The sequence below is a fragment of the Syngnathoides biaculeatus genome, chromosome 5 (genome assembly GCF_019802595.1).
Source record: "Syngnathoides biaculeatus isolate LvHL_M chromosome 5, ASM1980259v1, whole genome shotgun sequence".
Taxonomy (NCBI): domain Eukaryota; kingdom Metazoa; phylum Chordata; class Actinopteri; order Syngnathiformes; family Syngnathidae; genus Syngnathoides; species Syngnathoides biaculeatus.
Genome location: NC_084644.1, coordinates 12467828 through 12492545, shown reverse-complemented (window position 1 = coordinate 12492545; position 24718 = coordinate 12467828). Strand labels below are relative to the sequence as shown.

Sequence of the window (24718 nt, the reverse complement as noted above, 5' to 3'; positions counted from 1 at the left end):
TAAACATTCTAAAATAGATATTGTAATGAAAAATACATATAACATTATTCACTTCAATGTCTATACGAAAAAATAAATATGCGTGGAGAGCGCGTCATCCATGAGCAAAGTTACAGAAGTGTCATTCGACATTCAAGTGGTCGCAATATTGGCAGCATATCCTGTCCGTGACCCCGGACATTCGCCATTGAAAACACGCTGTGGCCCCTACTGTGGCTGAGTGCGCCGTTGTCGGCAGCGTTGTTCAGACCCGCCGCCGTCCGCGAACCTGACGCGGCAGCCTTCACAGAGTTGTGACCGGCGGACGCAGCGCCTTAGTCGGGGTGGCTCATTTTCGGCGCCGAGGTGGCTTATCACGGAGCCGACCCGTGCTGCTTTACGGCGTTGTCGTCGCATGCGGCTGAGTGCCCCATTGTCGGGAGCATTGTTCATAGCTGCTGTTGTCCGCGAGCCGCCGCGCCAGCCTTCGCTGGCGAACCCGACCCGGAAGCCGTCCGATGCGCGCATCGAGACATGTAGGACGCCTGTCATACGTACGTGGATCTTTTGTTACATTATGAGAGACGGATTACGCGGTCCGCCCCAAAGTATTTTTTTTTTTTATCGCTGTATACACACCTACCTGTCATTTGAAACCCACGAAGCTCTCGTCCATTGCACCCGTGCAATCCATTTTTCACGAAGAAGCGGGTCTCTTGCGAACTTATGAAAGGTAAATCCGTCCTCCCAAGTGTTCAAGCAATGTCCAGCAATGCAACGAGCCGGCATTTTGGCTAACACGAAGGAACAATGAGCTACATTCCCGGAGGTAAAACTAATGGAAACAAACGAGTCCACTTGGGGGCGCTTCTGTCCTTTATGTCACTTCCTGCTGCTTCTCGAAAACAAATCCCTCAAGAGGATTTTCATGGCGGGATTTACAAAATCCATATACGGCAAAATCACGTTTTGTGGTGGGGAAAAAAAAATGGATGGGTCCATACTGGCTGCTGTTTTTTCATTAATAACACTAAAAATAATCCATTTCATGACACTTGACCTTTAAAGAGCTGGGTTAATTTTCGGAGTCCACCACTTTCCCACCTCGTACATACCAACTCGCTCCTCTTGCAAAAGCCGCTCTAAGTAAACCACTAGATTGGCTGAGCCTGGTCACATGGAGAAGTTCAGTTGCACAAGGAAAGCTGTCGAAACCTTGTCCATGTTGAATTTGAGTAGGATAGTATGGTGGTCTCGAGGTTCTTCCCTTTTGTACACTTTGGACTGAAAGCACAAGTGTCAAACTCAAGGCCTGGGTGCCAGATCCAGACCACCACATGATTTTTATACAACCCTTGAAGACAAATCATCTGTGCCAACTTCCATGATTCTTGTGAACATTTAAAACTGTCATCGATCGTAAATGATAACGTTGAGATACGATCACCATTTTTTGTGTGCCCAAACACGAATAATGGTTGAAACACCCATTACCCCTGAGTTCTGATTTCAAAACTGGTTCACAGATTTCGTGTGTAAATATAATGTGATTCAAGATTTTTATGGTTTTAGCAATCATAAAGGCCCTCTGAGGGAAACTGAAACTACAATGTGGCCACTGGCAAAAATGAATTTTGACACTCCTAACCTAGAGCTTCAATGGTATCTTTTTGCAGTATAGGATTGTATTTCAGGAGCATGTCTGCACCATAGTTCAGAGGCTCTGGGTTTCAGTTTTGGCTCCCGCCCTTCCCGTGTGGAGGTTGTGTGATCTCCTGCTACTAAAGGTTCCTCCCACATTCCAAAAACATGCATGATTGCTTCATTGAAGACTAAATTGTCCATAGGTGTTAACACAAATGCTTCTACTCATGTAGAACTGAATTAGAAAGCAACTGAATTCAAGGAATAGCTTAAACAGCTTTTTCAGGATTTTCTCACATTGTGTGAGCAGGTACATTTTTGGACTTATAAAGGTACTGTCTCAGCATTTGTACTGACTGCGCCAGCTCATGTGGGATGAGTCACAATGTACAACAAAAGCTATTGCTAATACTGCCATAATACAACGAAACATGCTCATGTTAAATTACAACCACCTCGTAGTTCTGGGTTTGAATCTTAGTCTGACCTTCCTAAGTGGAGTTTGCATGTTTTCCCCTTGCACGCATGGGTTTTCGTCATGTATTCCAGCTTCCTCCGATGTTATAAAAGATGTAGTTTGTCGTGTACCCCACCTCTTGCCATAGGATGGCTGGGATAGGCTCCAGCTCTCCCTTGACCCTTGTGAGGATAAACTGCTCAAAAAATGGATGGATTGATGTTAGGCTCTTTGAAGACTAAACTGTCATGGTTGTGAATCTGTCTACATGTTCCCTGCTTGGGCAGCAACAAGTCCCAAGGTGTAGTCTGTATCTCTCACCACACGTCCGCTGAGAACAAGAGCTATAGAAAATGTACGGATGGGTTTTACGAGGGTTGATGGTCTGGGTACGTCACTTGAGGACAATGCGGTCTAGGTTGGGGTTTGAATCACAATCACATGCTGGAAAGAGAAGAATGGCTTATCCAGAGGCAGCGCAATGCTGATAATTCACCCAGATAAAGCACATCTTTGCTGAATGCCGTGTTACTCGGATAACAAGCTTGTCGCAAGTCTTTGTTTACTGATGCCAAGATTGGACTTGATGGATAAACTAGGCAAAAGGCCAAACTGTTCAGCTTCATTGAATTTGCTTGGTTCAGTTGTTCACTCAAGAGGTTAAAATCTATATTGATGATTGCTGGTGACTTGGAGGTAATGACTCAGTGCTTTTACAGTTCACCACAGTGATGACTAAGAATCCTTGATGCTGTCTTGGATGAAGGACAGCAACAGTTTGGCTAATATCACAGCAGTAATAATTAGAATAATAGTGTCACCTCTGGTCCACTAGAATTTCCTCCAAATAAAGCTATGCCTGGTCCTCCTGTCATTGTCCTAAATAGAGATGAAATGATATATAAAAAAAATAGCTTTGGCGACCTTATGCACTTTTTATTTCAGAATTGCAAACTATAGCAACCAAAATACATTTTCATCAATGCAAAATTTATTAACACTAAGTTACTTTGTAGCATGTGACGATCTCTGATTGGTCACAAGAGTGTAAATAGAAGATTTGGACAGTGAATAAATGGCACAAATAGACAAAATGGAGCAAAACAAGCGTTTTGTGGTAACTGATGTTACGTGAGAATTTAGACTAAAACCCCCTTGCTCAAACTGCCAAAATATGGCAAAGCAGTTGTATTGCGTTTAAGATCATTTAATCCCACGCACAACAATACAACACAAAAACGATAAAACAACTAACACAAAATAGAAGTTCAAAGACCCAATAGCCGTGCCAAGCTACGAATAGTCACCAGAGTTGAACAACCAGGCAAATGTTCTTTCCAGCAAATAGTCAATCCAAGTCAAAAAATGTCCAGAAATGTCCAGAGTTGAAAGGCAGAATGCATTTTGGTATGTACTTGTCTACTTGTCCAAGAGTGCTGGTAAGAAGCTCAGGTGACAGTCCTTCTCGTCCTTATATAGGCACTCCTTGGAACATTCCAGAATCCCGCATCAGAAAAGACCCGCATCATAATAACATGGAAGTATGAAAGGAAAATAAAGAATAAAAATACACACACATAACACTGAATTAACGGAATAATCTCGCACATTGATTCCAAGCCAGTTTGCTGAGACAATTTTAAAGGGCTAGTGTCATCCCTATAAACATTCTAAAATAGTTATTGAAATAAAAAATACATGTAATATTATTCAATGTCCATACGAAAAAATAAATATGAGCGGAGAGCGCGTCATCCATGCGCAAAGTTGCGGAAGTGTCATTCGACGACATCCAAGTGGTCGCCATATTGGCTGCATCCCCTGTCTGTGACGTCACCCGGACATTCGCCAATGAAAACACGCGGTGCACCCTAACTATGGGAGACAAACGCGCCCCTTCTGACACGGAAGCCCTTTTCGAAAAGAACACCACACAACCGAGTGAAGTTACTGGGGCAATATTACTATTTATTATTATTATTGTTTCGAGCCATAGTTAGATGACATGCGATCACGGCCAAACCACCTCCCTGCCCTATCCACCTCCGCGCGGCAGTGATAGACGCCCACTTCCGTGGCGGACATGAGCCACCGTAGCGAGCCACAAGGACGGCGGAGGCCGTCCTTCAGCGGCTGCTGCACAGAAGCCTTTCCATGTACACATCGACACATTTAGCAACCCTGATTTATGGATTACGCCCCCCCCCCCACAACTATTGTTTTTTTTTTTTTTTTTTTTTTTTTTTTTTTAGTAGCTGTATACACACCTACCTGTCATTTGTAATCCACAAAGCTCTCGTCCATTACAGTTGTGCAATCCATTTTTCTTGACGAACCGGGTCTCTTGCAACCCTTATGAACGGTAAATCCATTCACCCGAGTGTTCAAGTAATGTCCAGCAATGCAACGAGCCGGCATTTTGGCTAACACAAAGGAACAACGAGCTACCCTCCCGGAGGTAAAACTAATAGAGACAAACGAGTCCACTTGCGGGCGGTCCTGCCATGTACGTCACTTCCTGCTTTTTCTCGAAAACAAATCCCCCGAGAGGTGGGAGTTACAAAAAGCTGTAAATGTCAAAAATCACGTGTTGTGGTGAAAAAACGCATGGGTCCATGTTGGCTGCCGGTTTTTTCATTAATAACATACTAAAAATCATGCATTTCATGACAGTGGCCCTTTAAGCTACATTGGCAATGCAGAGCCTGATGACCGATTCACATTTTTTTGGTTCAATCCAATCTTCATATTTAGTTATTGAAATTACAAAAACAAATGGGACTTTTACTGCAAACGAAATGTGTCCCTGAAGTGACACGGATACACACAAAGATGGATGTCACAAAGTGCATGTGCACAGATACGAGGCGGTGTGTTTTTACAGAATTAACTATGGTCCCGAGTGCAGGTTGCAATTGTAGCAATTTCAAGGATTTTGTGTTTGAACTGACTGGTCCCCCCCATACATATATCAGTTATAAGCCATATTCTTTTCACCACAGACTCTTTTCTGCTCCTTTGTCCACCATTGGTTGTCATTTTGTCAAACAATCTTCAAGGTTTTCGCCTTTTGGTGACGCATAGGTCGGGTGAGTGTGACCTGAGGATCCAGACGGCACTCACACTTGTGATTTATGACCACATACACAAACAAGCCTGGGTCTCATTTGGAGTTGGGGGGTAAAAGTGTAATGTTTACATTGACGTGAAGTCAGATACATGTCACAATGGGTAAAAATGGAATTGATCTGCAGTATGAACATAGCCTTAATGTGCAGTAAGAAGTCATCCTGTGTCCCAAGAGAAAGTATCAAGTTATTATCCAACTCTGAAGTGATGTGAAAATTTATCTGTTTTTCTCTCTATGCCAGGAACGTATCAGGTGCAATGGAACCTGCTTCCACCTGTTGTCATTCATACATCAAAATATTAGCTTTATCTTGGTCTAATCATGTTCAGATTTCACACTCAGTAAATCTGAGAATGAGACCATTTTTTTATGCCTTGGGTTAATAAAGGTTTGGGAAAAAATAATCTAGTAGGGTACAACATACCAGCACTTTAAAAGCACAACTCACGGGCTGTTTGTGGCGGTAGCGTGCAATACGTTTTTTTTTACGCTATACGTTTTTTTACCAGTACAATACCACATAAAACAAGCTTTTTTTCAGTTGCTCCCATCTCCAGGATCTGGCGGGCCACTGCTCCGTGTGCCCCCATTGTAAGCAGACTGTATTGATTCTAATGAAATTCAAACAAAGTAATGTCACGGCTAACTCTAACCAAAGAGAAGGCAGACACCAGAGTGACTGCAGACTGACTGGTGACCGGCCGTAAGCCTCCAATTAACCCAGGAAGGCTGCAAAATGGGATGTGGGTAATTGAATGCGGCTGCTTCACTGCTTGGCCTGGTCCCCGTGTCGGCGCCCGATGGTCCCTTCATTTCTTACTAGGCTTGAATGTGCAATCCACATTCCATTTATTTTGTCTGTCTCCACATGAGCAGATGTAACATATGATTGCCAATCCCTTTAGTTTACCTCATTCCCACTTGCTGCAGTTCCAGTAAATTACAATTGTAATAAAAAGGCCAAACAAGAACTTAGATATCAAATCACCAAAGTGCCTGTGTATGTTCTTCAGTTCTGTGCCAGGCTATTTCACTGTAATCCTATCTAATTTTCGACCACAGACTTATCTAAATGTCCTCCTTTGTCTTAAAATGTTAATAAATGTACAAGAGTAATGAGTATCATTATGGCCGGCCATATAGTGTCTTATCTCGACATCAAATATCTACCGGATTACAGATAACATTGAAAGCCTGTGAAAAACACCTTTCATCTGTTCTTATATTTTCCCCTATTTAAAGGGCCACTGACAGGAAAAACATGATTTTTAGAACGTTTTTAATTAAAAAAAACACAGCCGGGACGGACCCATCCGTTTTTTCACCACACAACATGAGTTTGACGTATATGGCTTTTTGTAATTCCCGCATGAAAATCCTCTCGAGGGATTTGTTTTGGAGAAAAAGCAGAAAGTGACTATCAGCAGGAGCCCACTCGTGTGATTATACCAGTTTTCCCTGGGTGAAGGTAGCTCGTTGTTCCTTCCTGTTAGCCAAAATTATGACTCGTTGTATTGCTGGACAATTGTTTGAACACTCGGGAGGATGGATTTACTCTTCATATGTTTCCAAAAAACCCGGTTGGTTGTGAAGGTGCAAAGGACGAGAGCTTTGTGGGTTCCAAAGGACAGGTAGGTGTGTATAGAGCTACTAAAAAAAAAAAAAAAAAAAAAAAATAACAGTTTGGGGGGGGTGGGACGTAATCCTCTCAGGATGTAACAAAAGAGCCGGGTACGTAAGTCAGGGGTGCTTAATATGTTGATGTGCGCGTCGGCATTCCGCGTTTTCTGATCACGGCTTTGGTGTGCCGCATCTGCCGATCACGTCTTTGGCTGGGGTGGCTCATTGCTGTGCCGAGCCGAGCCGCTTTTCGGCGTTGTCGTCGCTCGCAGCTGAGTACGATACATACTGTCATACATACTGTTGGAATCTGTTGTCAGCAAGAAGTGATCTGCATATTATCTAAATATGGTTCAGGACGATAGGGGGATATTTCCCCGGTCACTTCATTCGATTGTGAGATGTTCTCTTCTTCGAAAAAAGCTTCCGTGTCAGAAGGGGCGTCGGAAAAATCTGAAAATCTCTGATGTTCCTCTCCCATAGCAGGTGGCACAGCGTCTTCTTAATGGCGAGTGTCCCAGTGTGACAGATGTAAATGACGTAGCTGACAATATGGCTCCCACTTGGATGTGGAGTGAGAATTCCGCAACTTAACGCATGGATGACACGCTCTCCGCTCATATTTATTTTTTCATATAGACATTTAAGTCAATAATGTTATATGTATTTTTCATTAGAATATCTATTTTAGAATGTTTATAGGTATGTCCATGGCCCCTTAATATCCATGTTACAATAAACCAAGTTTCTTATTTACATCTTAATCATGACACTATGCTTTTAGCTACTGACATAGTTATGTGGAATCTTGGTTGCTTTGCATTCCAAGCATCACTAAAATTTTAATGTTAAATGCTGAGACGCCATCGCCAAGCCTAATGAAATAAACTGTTGGTCAATACTTCACAGCTCTTATTCAAAATCCCCAGATACTACTTAAATATACCCATTGGGGGCTGTGTGATCAAGGATAACATCAAATCAAAGAGATCAATATGGTAATCACGTTAGATGCTTGTGACATACGATCGTCTTAACATTATTGGTTTCCCCACCATGATCTCGTCTTTGATTTTCTTATGTCGCCCACAAAAAAGTCCCAACATTTTCTCGTACTACGTGTTTGGGAGACCCCGGACAAATCACACCTTTTGTTCTTTTGTCTCTGAATATGTTGCACTGCGGTGGTATGAATGAATGTGTTTGAAAATGTGTGGAAGAATAATGGCAGACAAGTAGTGATGAACTGACCCTTGCACACCTGTGCCAGTAGTTTTATGGCATGTCATCAAACTTTGCCGCCACCATCTGCCCACATGCAATGACAGAAACTCACCCATCTGTCCGATGTATTTTGTTAAAATTTAGTAGCAATGAGACAAAATCTCAGAGACAAGTTTGCCTTTGCAGGATCCAAGGAAATGACCAAAAAGCCATCCATTCCTTATCTGAGCTGCTTATCCTCACAAGGGTCCTAGGAGTGCTGGAACCTGTCTCAGCTAGCTTTGGGCAGGAGGTGGGGTACACCTTGAACTGGTTGCCGGCCAATTGCAGGGCACATAGAAACAACCATTTGGACTCGCAGTCACACCTATGAGCAATCTAGAGTCTCCAATGAATGCATGTTTTGGTGATGTGGGAGGAAAAGTGGAGCGCCAGAGAGAAAACCCACAAAGGCGTGGCGATGACATGCAAACTGGCGGGGCTGGGATTTGAACCCCGGTCCTCAGAACTGCGAGGGAGTCTCTCTAACCACCGACCAAAAAGACATTACCAAAATTCATGTTGTTATGTGGAACTTTCTTCTGGGTTACACATTTAAAACCTTTCCATTCGGCCTCTGGAAAAGCCTTCACAATGGCAATTTGTTTTCTCTAACAACAACAAGGAAATTAAGCACTTCCAAGAGGGCCTGTGCACTGCATCCTCAGCCAGTAAATATCCCCCATGCCCACTTCTCACATAAATATGCAGTATGTCAAACACTAATAATTTCTGCAATGAGAGTACCTTGACCCGGAAGATCTCGTTAAGTTAAATGATTACTGCTGTTGTGATTGAGTCCAAAGTTAAATGACTGTGGCAGACCCATCATTGTTATCCTATATTTTGTAGCACTATCTCTTTTACATATATGGGATAGAGTCCAGGTTAACCATTTAAAGCCTCACCCGTGGGAACGGGCAAATCGGTTTAGATGTGAAACTGAGATTTTAGATTAAAAGCTTTATCTTTAGGCTTGTCATACTGTGTATTGTGTAAACAGAATTGGCAACATGGCTAACCTCCAGATCACGACAGTTTAAGTGGACGACCGTAAAGCTGTCATAAAAAGAGACTGGGTTCACTTTGCAAGAGCGTTGTAGCACTTCCACCTAACTGGTGATATTTACGGATCATTTTGTGTAATTGAAAACGTTTTTCCGTATGAAACAATGTCTAGAAGTGAGATTAATTTGTTTAAAATGGTGTTATTGTGAAACTGTTATCAAAGTTCATAGCTGCAGTTTTCGTCCGAGCGTTTAGTGTTTACTCTAATATCATCTATTAATATGTCAGCTGTTACCCAATATTAACAATAAAAACCAATGCCATTATTTTGAAACTTCAGGACCAAAATTTAGCCCATCAACCCAAAACTCACCCTTGAGAAAACATCTGACACTTTGTCAGAGCTACTCTTTATTTCAGTCAGTCTGGTTCACAGCTATGCTCAGAGCTACTACTTGACACATGGTTTGTCGTGTTTACAGACAGTTGGTCTGTGTTGGTCATGTTCAGAGCTACCCAATGAAAGATGATCATTTCATGTTCAAAGCTTCTTTTTGACAGTTGGTTGTGTTCGGAGATGCTCTTTGACGCGTGTTCATGTTTCGACACAGGGTTATTCTTGTTCACAACTACTCTTTGTCGCAAGGTTGGTCATGTCATGTGACTCATGGTGGTTCACAATCAGTGGTACGCTTTGAGTCACGGTTGGGCTTCTCTCTTTAACACGTCATGTTCAGAGCTAGTATTTGGCACGTGGTTTGTCATGTTTAAAGCTACACTGAGACATGGTCTGTGTTGGTTATGGTCATAGCTCCCCTTTGAAAGATGGCCATTTCATGTTCGAGACTTCTTTTTGACACAGTCAGAGCTGATTTTCGACAGATTTGTTCATGTTCAGTCCTACTTTTTGACATACAGTCACGTTTAGAGCTACTCTTGGACACGAGGTCGATCATGTTCAGTTATATTTTGACACGTAGTCTTTGTCTCATTCCAAGTTACTTGAGATTCAGTGCTACTCTTTTGACACATTCAGTCATATTCAGGGATACTCTGAGATTTAGGGGTTTTCTTTGGCGTGCTTGGCCATGTTCAGAGCTACACTTTTGACGCATGGGCCTGTCATGTTCAAAGATACTCTCTCCTAATGTTCATGTCCAGCAAATGTGTTTGTTTGCATCACAAAGAGTCTGTCTGTCTGTTCCATTCAGGCCAGTTCAGCTTGCCAGTAGTGTACAATTAATCACCTGGGAACCAGACATGGCTCCTGACCTTCTGTGCAGTGCTGTGCTGATTGGATGAGTCGTTACCCTTTGCTTGGTTGTAATAACCTCGCCGCTTGAATGCTCCCAGGAGGGACTCAGGGCCAAGGACACATTAACGTGACTGTCATTAACAAGAAGCAGCCAAGAATGACGAGGGAAATTGGGGAATGTGACCACCTACGTTCTACGCTAACCAAGAGACATTTGAGACCGTTCCTTCACGTATGTTGTGGTGCACTGCAAGCTCCCCCACTGCCCCCATCCACTTGTCCAATCTTCTGTGTTGTTCTGCTCTAAAGCCCATGTCAAGTGAAGGCCAGTGTTGGAATCATGCAGGAGAGATGTAACAATGTGTCATCTGTCACCCCTCAGCTTCTTTTTGTTCAGCGACCTAGATTCCTTGAGGGTTTTAGGAAAATTCCCAAAGGTTTTTTGTACAGTCAGATTGCATAGCCTTGTCTTTTGTTTGGCAGCCATAAATTTAAATTGGTTACTTAATGTTTAATTCCTAAATCCAGCACTGATAGCGCTAATGCTTGAAGCAGTGGGGTTAATGAATTTCTTTATCCAGTGGGGACTACTTTGTGTTGTCCACAAGGACTCCACCGTTTGTCATTTCATTGTTTGCATTATGAGCTTTGTTGTGTGGTCTTGTATTATCAACATTTTGTTTAGCAGTATTAGTTTGTTTGTGATTGAGCTAGTTCTGTGAGCTAAGCTCTTCATTTAAAGCATTTTTATTCAATGGGAGATGACAGCAAGTGGAAGAACAGTGAATAATGCAGCAATCAGTTTTCTAAACTGCTTAACCTCATTAGTTTGGAGCCCTCTGTCAGTATCCCAGTTACCTTTTTACGAGAGGTTGGGTACACCCTGGAGTGGGAAGTAGACTTGACAAACAACCATTCACAGTCACGTTCAGGCCTACGAGCAATTTAATCTTCAGTGATGCTAAAATGCATAAGTTTGGAATGTTTTTTTGGAAGCCAGCCTACGCAGAGAAAATATGCAACAACACACAAATTCCACACAGGAAGGTGTGAGCCAATGTTCAAAAATGGGACCTCGAAACTTTGAGGCAAATATGGTAACCACTGAACTAGCCAACAATCATCCATCCATCAATTTTCTGATCCGCTTATCCTCACAAGGGTCACAGGACTGCGGGAGCATATCCCAGCTATCTTCAGGCAGGAGGCAGGGTACACCGTGAATTAGTTGCCAGCCAATCACAGGGCACGTGGAGACAGATAACGGTCGCACTTGTATCCACACTTGAGGCCAATTTAGAATCTCCAATGGATGCATGTTTGGGGATGTGGGAGGAAACCGGAGTGCCTGGAGAAAACCCACGCAGGCACGGGCAGAACATGCAAACTCTACACAGGCGGGGGCGGGATTTGAACCCCAGTCCTCAGAACTGTGAAGCTAACGCTCTAACCCGTTGCTTCACCATGCCGCTGCTTTATTACATGTTTCTTTTCTAACCAGCGTAATAATAAAATTTGTCAAATCAATTGAAAAAATTCATGGAAAATATACTCTGTAGCTGTTGTGTAGATTAAATCAGGTCTTTCAAGTGGAACTACTGTTTTGACAATGGTAGTGGCTATAAATCTTTATGTTCAGAATTGCATGACTCAGAAAACTACTGCTATTCATTGAGGATAACTGCTGTCACATTCACATAGTGACTTTCCAAGATGCATACCCATCGTTTTAAATTCTATGGTTGCAGTGTGCTTTCAGTGCCGCTCTATTAAGGCCTATTTTTTGCATCATGACTCAGGGCTTTGAAGTATGCCTTGCCAAACTAACTTGGCACTACTTCATTATGCATAATGTGACTCAAAGGAATACCTTTCCATCAGGCATCGTGAGCCTCGTCTTCTTTCTCCAAGATCACACTGCTAGACTTCAAAGTGCACTAACAGTAGAACACGTAGATTTAAGTCAATGAGATCAGTTCTTGCAATCATCTGGGTCCCCGCTGTTAAAACACATTTCTAACGGGTATAATGAAAATATAATGCACAAAATAATTAGTAGTTTGATGGGATGAAAAGATTACCAGCCGCTGTTTGTGGGATGAGCCATCCAAATCGGACAAAGATATGCTCTTTTTTTTTTTCTTTTTTAAATCCATATTTATTTTAAAAGCTGCTAAAATCCATGTTGTGAGGCCACTCCCAGTTGTTTTTGTGACTCCTGCAGGGAGAATTTGACTTTGTCCTGACAGGCGTGTTGTGCCAATTTTCTCTTCTGACTGAATTCTTAAAGATCCTTCCGATCCATCCATCCATCCATCCATCCATCCATCCATTTTCTGAGCTGCTTATCCTCACAAGGGTCGCGGGAATGCTGGAGTCTATCTTAGCTGCCATTGGGCAGGAGGCAGGGTACACCGTGGACTGGTTGCCAGCCAATCGCAGGGCACATAAAGACAGACAACAGTCGCACGCAGTCACACCTAAGGGAAATTTAAAGTGTCCAATTCATACAGGAAGAAACCGGAATGCCCGGAGAAAACCCACGCAGGCACAGGGAGAATATGCAAACTCCACAGAGGCGGGGCTGGGATTTGAACCCCGGTCTTCAGAACTGTGAGGCCAATACTGTACAGCTGCGCCACTGTGCCGCCCACCTCCTCCATATGAGTAATAAACAATTTATTGTGTAACATGCAGTTTTTAGTTGCTATCAATATGTTTCATTGTGCTAATGTCCTCGTAGTATTTCTTTGTTGTAACAGTGACTCAACTTTCGCGTACAGTGGGAGGTGACTAGCTGTGTCATCACAACATTCTTGTTTTTTTCTTGGCTCATAAATGTGCAGCACAACTTCCCTTTAGGCCGAGCTTGGTCTGTTTGCAAATTGCTGTTTCCTTATATAGAATAGAATCATGTTTTAACATGTAAGAGGCTAAATAAACAAAGGCCCCTGATCCATTTGCTAATACTAGAGAGCTCTGAGACTAAAGATTGGCTTGTAATAACACTGTACCCATGCCTGGTTTCAATCCACAAGTGCTTTCAAGTGAGACATTTAGAATAACCTGACTGACTTCACTGCATTTGTTTAGATAGAGGCAACCTCCACCTTACTTCACACTTGTTTTTGTTTTTAATTATTCCACTGTAGTTTTCATTTAGTGCAGATCGTCACTTGTAGTAAGGCTTGGGGGTTGAACCGAGGGTGACAGATCGACTTTATTACGCTACAATGAGTCAGTTAATCATCAGTCACATGTTTTGCCGTTAACATCACGGACACATTGCATAAAGCAACAGGTGGTCCGTCCTTGCAGGAAACTATTACCGGTGCCTCGAGTGTGTGGAAATGTGTTACGGAAAATGAACCAGGTAGTACGGTCACTGGTAAAATATGTCAAGTACAGTCTAACAAAAGCACAAGTGCTATGCATGCCCATCTGAAATGCCATCCACTAATGCAAGATCTCATGTCAGCTTTCAATTAGCAATTTAACAATCTGGAGTGACTTGCAGCATTGCAGTTATGTATTTGGTAAACTTTACCTCCTACCATGACAAAATAACCAGCTTGCCTCAAAAAAGTGGTTTATTCCCAACCAGCAGTGAATGGTTTATGCTCAAAACAATTCTTCTCTCACTTATTAGTTCCGCACGAGTTTTGTGGTGGCGGCATGGTGGAAAACTGGTTTGAATGTCCACCACACAGTTCTGTGGTCCAAAAGCTCAAATCTGGCTTCCCTACATGGAGTTTGCATGTTCTCCCTCTGTCTGCAAGGGTTTTCTCTGGTTTCCTCCTGCATTCCAAAAACATGCTCGGAAGGTTAAAAACTCTAAATTGCCTGTAGGTGTGAATGTTAGTGTGCCCTGCGATTGGCTGGCGACCAGTTTTTGGGTGTACCCCAGCTCTTGCTTGAACTCCACTAAACTAGGACACCCACCAACACACCCGCGACCTTAGTAATGATAACCGGTTAAGAAAATGGACGGAGGACGCTATGTGTTGAGCGTGTCACTTAGGCCACATTCAATTACTTGTTTAGCCGAGTGTGAGACTCCTTCTCAGATTGATTTAGTTTCTCTGGTCGGTTTGGTCGATCCAAGTGCTAAAAGAGTTTTGCTGGTCGCCGTGATCGCCGGTCATCTTTTAATGTAATGACACTGTTCCTGATGGATGCTGACTTTTACTTATTTGTCACAAAATTTCAGTTAGCCTCCATTAAAGATCAGTGTTGAAGTACCTTTAGAATAGACAGTCATTCTTATGATAGCTTTAGGGATTAGCTGTGTAATTCCCATCCTTCGCATCAGATTGCATCAGAAAACACATATGGTTCCCCTTTGTCAAAGGCTGTCCTTCAGTGGAGCTCTGCTCTGTTGGCGGTGCTCTTTGTGTAAGAGCTATCAAAAGACAATCCTTGGCCTCTGAATGTTCATTTCGGAAATTCCAGTTGTACGTTCCTGCCACAGACATTGAATTGTTGGGCTTGCATGCTCAAACAGTAATACCGTTGTGTATGAGATCTGAATATAAACATCTCCCTCCCCCGACCTCAGACTTCTTGTATTCCCATTATACCATTCCTCATGTCTTGCTTGGGCTCACTGTTCCACGAAGTGGACTTTTAATGTGGGTATTGGTGCTCTGTCGTCCTTGTTTAAAACTAGAATCACACAAGCCAAGGTTTTAACAATCTTAATATAGATCACAAGGACATTGTAAATTATTAAAATACTCCCCCACAATTTCTCGATTTTGTCTCGGTTTCATTGATAAAATATGCAAAAGTGGAATCCTAGAATGATAATCCAAGGGCATACCTCACCACAATTTTTGGCTTTACAGAAAATGCCCCCTCCAAGGCATTTTTATTAATCTTATAAAATGTGTACATCAGGGGTGACCAACCTTTTTAAACTGAGAGCTGCTTCTTGGGAATGGATTCATGCAAAGGGGTACCAGTTTGATGCACCCTTGTAAAATAATTTTGCTCAAACTACATTTAAGAAATGGTAGTATTATTGAAATTGGTTTGTATATCCGCTCACTCACATTCTTGTTTTAGACTTTTATAATTCCATCAATCGCCCCACACTTCAGTTGCACAGCCGGGTTCACAACCCTTTTCCTGCATGTTTCTTCTGCTGTCTTTGTCCTCTTCCATTATTCATACTTGCTTTATCGTTTGGACTCCTAGACCATGTTCAGTATACAGTGTGTGTGTGTGTGTGTGTGTGTGTGTGTGTGTGTGTGTGTGTGTGTATGTGTATGTGTATATGTGTATATATATATATATATATATATTGTGAGCATTTATTTTTCTTTTTTCTTTTTTTGTTTTGTTTTTGTTTGTTTCTTCTTTTTCTTATTTTTCTCCATTTAAAACCTTGAAAATAAATGAAAATAAATGTTTAAAAAGACCCTTTTAGTTTTTTTCCCTAGAAATCTGGCCTCAAATTGTTTATTGGAAAACGTGTGTTATCTTTACTTTATAAATGCTGAAAAATGGATCTGTAATAAAGAGCATATGTGTTAGGGGAGAGGCCGTAATAGTCAAATGCATTTAATTTGTATCTTCTCGACTGGTCATTAACATCTTGAATTAACTGAGGCAAGGTGTGTGTGCACTACTCAAACAAAATTAAATCCGCTTAGGCCTGCCTCCACATTGCAAGATTACCTTGTGTTGAAACAGGAGTCCAGAACAATATGAGAGATTCTACCATTTCACAAAGTAATAATTGTCAGTCATGTATACGCCGATAAAGGGTATTCCAGAGTGGTTAGTGCATACCATTGCCATGTTTTTTTTTTTCGTTTTTTTTTGTCAGTAACACTGCTAACTACTGGCCTGGCATGCCTATTACAGTGCTTTGTCATTTTTAACATCCATATTTATGAGCCAATGGCATGCTTGTTGAACCCACATGAGACCATGTATTACCTGGCTCATGTTTCTGTATGTGTGTGTTTGCATGTCCGGAATTAGTAGCACTTAATGTCAGCTGCACTTACGTACTGTAAATATAGTCGAGGAAAGACTTCTGACTATGGTATTGACGTCACTTTCTCTTTGAAGTCCTTCCTTCCTCTCTTGCATTGGCTCCAGTTGTCCTGTTGCCTCATTGTGTTGTTTGTGTAGCTTTTAGCACTGGCTTCGTTGTCTATATCAAACAAAGTAGTTTCTTTCCCCCGCAAAACCCAAAATTTGGTCACTAAAGACAATCAAAGCTCCAAGCAATGATAAATGGGGCTTGTATTGCTGTGTAAGTATCCTCACGTTCCCTTTCCGTTAGTCAGTCTTCGTTAAAAGTGTGAATAGATTTACTTTACTCCAGTTTTGTTTAGGCTTCACACGATCAGGATATTTGGGCCCAATCACTGATCAGCGAGGTTTAAAAAAACGATAACTGATCACAGATCCGATCACAAGATGATTCACTGTATATTACAGTACACCAACATCTCAGCAGACCCTGCTAAGCAACCACTGTGCACACGTACATCCTGATGGCAATACTCAAACTAAATATCGTGCAGCCCTAGTTCAAACTATTGACAAGCATTTATAAAAAAATGCAGGGTGCTTATGTGTTTTTTTTTTCATTTTTTTTTTATTTTTGGGCAGGGCAACAGCAATATATTGTTACCACACCAGATAGGAAAAAGTTCAATATCAAATTAAATGAAGATTTCACAATTAATCACGTTGAAGCATGTTAAATTTGACTTTTTTATGTGGCAAAATAAGGCAAAGTACTTACATACAGTTCCGGTCAATGTTGTCTGCCAATGATGAAAATGACAATGAAGATGATGTCTTTTGTGCCTTTATAAATTAAACGTTACTGGCTATATAACATTGGTCCAGGGCTTCACTAGTCACTCTATGTTGGGCTCCTCTGTCAGTGACCGTAACCAGAAGTCAGATTCATCACATTTTAATGTGAGAACTTAACATGGGAGACATATCACCTTAAAATGTGAAATTTATCACTTTAAAAGATTATACTGAGGTTTTTTGTTTTCTGGTGTTGATGCAATATGCTTCCGTAGCTTACTTTGTCTTCTCATACTTGTGTGACAAAAACATAAGCATGTACTGTCACTCGAGATTTTTTGATAGTGACAACAGAGTACCTATAAAAATAGGGTGAACACAGTTTGGGAAAGCCAACAAATGGAAAGCCATTGCTGCAAAGTGACGAGACAAGCTCAGCAGGAATTGGGCCCGATCCATGTGACATAAAACACTATCTCGCTTGCTTGCACAAACCAACCATCAAGTAAAACGAGCTGCTAGCTAAAGATGATTGAACGGCACCAGGGCGGGGTAGCCATCAAAACAATGCGAATGTAAGCTTGGGTTTCAGGCGAGTGTTATTAACGCCACTATTTTCTACACGCTGAAGTTGGGAGCTGAACTGTACAGTGTTAATTAAAAAAACAAAACTGTATTAAACCTAAATATATGATATGGTACGCAAATCATAAAATTAAATGCAAAGGTGTCGTCCGTACCATAAAGGACATAAAATATGACACTGACAATCACCAGAAAAGGTTTTTTTCATTCCTTGGAACAAAGTCAAAATTGACTGCTTGTGGTTGTGTGTAAATATGTTGAACACATGATCTGACCAGAGCAGCGAATCCCAACCTTTTTGGCACCAAGGCACCTACTGGTACTTTTCAATTGAAAAATCCCACAGCACACCAACAAACAAACAATATAAAAAGCGGATACATTAATCGCTGCATGTACTTACTGCCATCTAATAGAAGACCATTACTTTGTTCTGTCGCTATGCCTTCTTGGCATAAAAAGATGACGAAAGATACATTATATATGGTAAATACATATTTTTGAACAATTAAATACACAAATATACACAGTAAATGAACAGGTCAGTTAAATAGAACTAATTTCTCCATCTTGTGATTGGATCGGCGATCGGTCATGTTTTTTTTTTTTTTTAACTCTCTGATCGGCCCCAAACACCCTGGTGGATTTTTGCGAATGAAACCATTCCATCTCATGCAAATGGGCCACTACACATCACCAAACCAGGGCAAAAGAAAAAATAAAACTTCACTTTTGGAGAAAGCAGTATTTCTTCACCAAGCCACTGATTTATAAGTGTCGATTTGTAGTGGATCTGTGTATGTGGGACATGCACGGACACAGTGCCAGAGACAAAATACCCTTTTGTCCTCATTACTACTTACTACCTGTTGTAACTACTTGCATACAGCATTTTATTTTTAGTTGATCACTTTTGTTTAAAGCCTGTTGAAGTACGTTATGAAAAAGGCAACAAAATACAAAGAAAAATGTGTGTGAGGGGGACATTCATGACCAATGGAACAACAATAACAATTCTGCCATAGCTGTGATAATAAATGACTTCATCTTAAAGCTTTCTATTTTGTCATGTTATTTGTTTAAAGGACCTTATTTTAAGGCTGCTATTACTTTTGGTTTCACACAGCAACATGAATTTTTGGTAGGTAAGTCTATCATGATAAGACCCACAGTAAAGTTTGTATGCCCCATGTCATAAAATGCACACAAAGGCTTTCATTTTGGTGTCAAGTGGCCATTTTAAGGTCATTTGGGCAATTTCTAGGGTTCTTTCAAAGATGAACTTTTCCGAGAGATGTAGTTGGACTGCTACCAATTTAGAAATATACAAACACAGCTGCCTAAATACGAACATCACTTTCTTTTCCCAATCTCCTCAGGTTTTCACCTCATTCCTCGCCTCCCTGGGATCGTGCCGGAAAGCTGCCTGCTAATCCTGGTTGGCCTGTTGGTGGGGGGACTTATCAAACTGGCCGGCCAGAAGGTGCCGCCAGTGCTGGACACAAACTTGTTCTTCTTCTGCCTCCTCCCGCCCATCATCCTGGATGCCGGCTACTTCCTGCCCATTCGCCCCTTCATGGAGAACCTGGGGACCATCTTGATGTTTGCCGTGGTGGGCACGCTATGGAACGCCTTCTTTATCGGCGGTCTGCTCTACGCCGTGTGCCAGATCCAGCCCAACAATCCGTCGGACCTGCACTCGCTGGAGCTTCTGCCCTGTCTGCTGTTTGGCTCCATCATATCCGCCGTGGACCCCGTGGCTGTGCTGGCTGTCTTTGAGGAGATACACATCAACGAGCTGCTGCACATCCTGGTGTTTGGCGAATCACTGCTCAACGACGCTGTCACTGTGGTGAGTCATTTCAGTCAATAAAGGCTTATTTCTATTTTTAAGCTTCATGGAGAATTTTTGGAGCAGATTTTAATGGTGTTAGCCGACCACAATGGGGGACCAAGACCCGTTGCGAGTAGTGGAAAACAAAAGATACAGAGAGTATAAACCCTAAATAATAGCAGAAAACATTTGATCACAATAATCTAATTTTCCAACATTACTCTTACAGATTAATTTAAAAAAAATGCAGTCTTCCACCCGTAAAATTATGACTTTTCAAGCAATAACGAGACCTGCCGTTGTTTAATAAATGTTATTCTGTTTTACTAAAATTAGTTTATATTTTACAGGATTTTCTCAAGGCCACGTGACAAAAATGTTCCCCTAAAAACACCCCCCCCACACACACACATACAAATTTTTTTTTCCTGAAACCAGCATCCAATTTTCAAAATTGATGCATTGTACTCAGGTTGACCTGGTCATTCTAACAAGACTCAGTGTTTTGACAGATTGTCATTTTGGAAACCCTTACCATATTGGTAATTTGATGATCGCAAACCTGGCAGTCTCAGGACACAATCTCAATTTCCCTGCATAGAGTGCCATACCGAACATAGAAGTTAATACAGCATCATCCATTCTTCAAAAATATTTGGAGATGCCGACTGTTTTTCATTCTTGCCTTGTAGGTGCTGTACCACCTTTTCGAGGAGTACTCGGTCGTGGGCACAGTGACGGTGATAGACGGGGTGCTGGGCGTCATCTCATTCTTCGTAGTGGCGCTGGGCGGCGTCCTGGTTGGTGCCGTTTATGGCATCCTGGCAGCATTTACCTCACGCTTCACCTCACACACGCGGGTCATCGAGCCGCTCTTTGTCTTCGTGTACAGCTACATGGCTTACCTGTCAGCCGAGATGTTCCACCTGTCAGGCATCATGGCGTAAGTGTGGCTTCAGTTAAAATGAAATCCAATTTGACATTGGGCTTTAGTATCGCCCAGCATTGGTACATGCCCGTCCCCTTGGTGAGCTACTTCTTATAGGTTGCATTTGCAGCACATACTTGCTGCCCCAAGTGTCCTCTCTTGTGTCTATGGAATAGTCGCAACTGTTTCGAGGACATCTATCTTTGTGTTATATATGGATCGCGATCAGTCCCACGACAGGCTGATGATGTCATGTGCCCAATGTGAACTTGACACCACCAGGAAACAATCCGTACCAGGTGCTCTTGATGAACTTTGAGATCCTTGTGTATTCTAAAATGTGGAGTGACTGCTATGGGATGTACCGTAATCCCCGGCTGTGTAAAAGCCTTAAGTGCCTACATTGAAACCCACATTGAAACAAGATATTTACAAAAAAAGACGGTACACAGAGAGTTTATGGCTTGCACCGCCGTGTTAACGGCAGCGCTGCACTAACAGGGCCCGTTAAAAAAAAAAACAAAAAAAAAACATATGGGTAAAAATCATTGAGACATGGCAGTAACACGGTAGCGCCACGCTAACAGGGCCGGACCGGTAAAAGCCACTTCCTCGCCATATATATTCCACCAGTCTCATGCTTACCTTTCCCCTCGAGTGCCCCCTTGCGGCCGTTAGAAAAAAACGCACAAATTAACCGCATCACTGCATAAACCCCAGGGTTGAAAGCTTGTAAAAAATGTTGCAGCTTATAGGCCGGAAATTACGGTACAAGCTTTGACAGAGTTCTCTTGAGTGCCTCCGGTCTACTATATATTCTTTAAAACTCCCAAGTTAATGTCTCAGGAACAAAAAAAAAAATCTTCCTTGGTCAATTTGAACTAAAGGTCAGTTTCATTTAATGAGCCGAAAGTGGCAGAAATAGGAAGAGAGAATGGAATAAAGTCAGTCGCTATTTTGATCTGTATCTGTTGGAGTGTTCTTTACCTTAAAGGTCAAGTGTCATAAAATGGCTGATTTTTAGTATGTTATTAATGAAAAAACATCATCCAATATGGGCCCATGCATTTTTTCACCACAAAACATGATATTGACGTATACAGCTTTTTGTAACTCCCGCCATGAAAATCCTCTCGAGGGATTTATTTTCGAGAAGAAGCAGGAAGTGACATAAAGGACAGCGGCGGCCCCAAGTGGACTCGTTTGTTTCCATTAGTTTTACCTCCGCGAAGGTAGCTCGTTGTTCCTTCGTGTTAGCCAAAATGCCGGCTCATTGCATTGCTGGACATTGCTTGAACACTTGGGAGAATGGAATTACCCTTCATAAGTTTGAAAGAGACCCGGTTCGTTGTGAAAAATGGATTGCATGGGTGCAGAGGACAAGAGCTTCTTGGGTTCCAAATCACAGGTAGGTGTGTATTCAGCTACTAAAAAAAATAATAGTTTGGGGGGGGACCACGTAATCAGTCTCTCATAACGTAACAAAAGATCCGCGTATGAAATATGTTGATGTGCACGTCGGACGGCGTCGGGCCGCTGTCCGGATGGCGGCGAATCTGAAGAACCCAGCCAACAATATCTCACTTAGCCTCATGCGCGCAGTAATGCGCCCCGGCTCGATAGTGTTCATCGCGTACTGCGGTGGGTGTGAACAACCCTCTAAAAGCAGCACGCCTTGGCCCCATTATATGCCACCACGGCGCCAAAAATCAGCCACACCGGCTGAGGCACCGTGTTCGTCGGTCACAGCTTCTGTGAAGGCTGTGCGTCGGGCTTTGCGGACGGGGACGGCTCTGAAGAACCCAGCAGAGATTAGAGACTTAGCTGCGTGCGCGCAGTAAAGCGCCCCGGCTGACTGTGTTGTTCATCGTACTGCGGCGTCTATGAACACCCCCCTAAAGCAGTACGGCTCGGCTTCCGTCATAAGCCACACCGGCCGGCTGCGTTGAGCCGCGGAAGTAGATCGGATGGGGATGGGGTTTGGCCGTGATCGCATATCATCTGAATATGGCTCGAAACAATTGTGTAATATTGCCCCGGTAACTTCACTCGGTTGTGTGGTGTCCTTTTCGAAAAGAGCTTCCGTGTCAGAAGGGACGTGTTCGTCTCCCAAAGTTAGGGTGCACCGTGTGTTTTCAGTGGCGAATGTCCGGGTGACGTCACTTACAGAGGATGCAGCCAATATGGCGACCACTTGGATATCTTAGAATGACACTTCTGCAACTTTGCGCATGGATGACGCGCTCTCCGCTCACATTTATTTTTTCGTATGGACATTGAAGTGAATAATGTTACATGTATTTTTCATTACAATATCTATTTTAGAATGTTTATAGGGATGACACTTGGGCTTTAAGGAGAATTCACTTTTTACCTTCTACTGCAAGCCAATCTCGTCTATGGCTTTCATTAACATGACAACTGTGGACAAAGCTATGGTGCATGAGAATTATCTAAGAGTGTCTTAAAGGAAGAAATGTTTAAAAAAAACGTTGACAATAGATCTCAATCAACTTCATTACTTATCTCCAATAATTAACAACTTCTACAAGAGTGTTTTTTTTTTGTCTCTTTTTTTAAACTCATACACGTTTTTGGTTCACCAAAGATAATATATGATACATTCATAAAGGATCATTATATTTATGAAGTGATGTTGACAATGACACCTCTTTTGTTCAGGGTCACATTGAACCGCTGACTTAAAATCAATAATAATAACTTTGACTCATAGTGCCTTTCAAGGGGACTTGAGACAAATCATGAGGGTGTACAAACAAACCAAAGGGATGAGATAACCAACAATAAAATAAAAGCTGAGAAATAGGTCCCTATGACTATCCATTTTAAAACAGGTCTACTTAACCCACAATATAACACAAGTCTTCTAAGGCTGGAGGATTTAGTCAGAAGCAGGCAGGCGTAGGTATGATATGCAGTCTCCCCCTGGACATCACGACTGTTGCTTGATGCTCAGCTCCAAGGACGTTCTTATCCTCTCATCCTTGTTGCACCACCTGGATTTCTCAGTGTTTTCATCCATTGAGAAAAAATTTTGGCAGTGTAACTCGTCTGCTTTCTTCCCCGTGCTCACATGAAGGAGAGCAGCTGCAGAGGTTTATCAGGATTCTTTGGCGTTCATTCCAGTTTTGATCACATGCTTTTGACATAACACAACGGTGGACTCAAACAGAGAACCGGTTAGCAGGTGACGAGAACCCGCTTGCGAAATAGCATGCTGTGGAACTCGAGATGGGTAACCGGAGCCCTCGGGACAACATAGATTTATCATAGAGGCAGAGGGTGTTCCCCTCCTGAATGTATATTAGAGGGTAGCCAGGAGAGGACTATAGATAAATTTTCCACTTATCTCCCTTAGGAATTGAACTGGAGTTCATTCTAATACCATTGGTTTACCACAATATTCTTATGCTCTCTAGGCTCCACTTTACTGCACTGCTCCCCTTTCTGCTTGTCGAGCATACACAGCTAGGAATGACGAAAATAAGCACATATGCTGACCTTATCTTAGTTGTGCTTTGAGCGCTGGCTCATACTCCACAGTTTCTATTTTGCTGTAGTGCCGCCTTTGATCTCAGTGCAAAAAAACAAATTTTAATGACACTCTGTTACCTGCAGGTTGATCGCCTGCGGGGCTGTGATGCGGCCGTATGTGGAGGCCAACATCTCCCACAAGTCGCACACTACCATCAAGTACTTCCTGAAGATGTGGAGCAGCGTGAGTGAGACACTCATCTTTATCTTCCTCGGCGTGGCCACTGTGGACGGCCAGCACAATTGGAACTGGACTTTCGTCACTGTCACTGTGGTGCTGTGCCTGGTAGCGCGGGTCATAGGTAGGTTGGCATTAAATTGTTTTAATGGGGTATATTATGGAAACTTTGCTTTCTAATCATTTGGATAAAAATACTTGGACGGCCTGCCCGCCCATTAAAGATTAAATAAAAAAAAAAACAAGGAAATATTTTTTAATTTGCCTGTTTTTGAAAATGCCTGCGTACTCACAGGAATTTTCAAATGCCAAATTCCTCACGTTTTTTCCATCTCTCGCAAGTAGATGCGGCATCAACTGCTTTAGGTTCTGATTAGTGGCATGTATAATTAAGTGAAGTTGCAGATTTGGGTGTGGTACATTTTGAGTTTGTGTCAGTGCGCTACATACACCCATCAAGTATGAAGTGCTGCCACATGCATTTGTTTGAATGTCCCCT

The 24718-nt window shown here is 42.3% G+C and overlaps 1 protein-coding gene across 3 annotated transcripts in view; it reads left to right on the top strand.

Annotated features, from left to right (window-relative positions):
• The window catches only part of slc9a1a (solute carrier family 9 member A1a), a 47992-nt gene that overhangs the window by 2611 nt on the left and 20663 nt on the right, over positions 1–24718 (top strand). For all 3 annotated transcript variants that reach the window (XM_061820909.1, XM_061820908.1, XM_061820910.1), the window contains exons 2-4: positions 19104–19576; positions 20251–20501; positions 24126–24343. In XM_061820909.1, coding sequence (XP_061676893.1) covers positions 19104–19576; positions 20251–20501; positions 24126–24343 — 942 coding nt within the window. The remainder of the gene's footprint in view (positions 1–19103; positions 19577–20250; positions 20502–24125; positions 24344–24718) is intronic.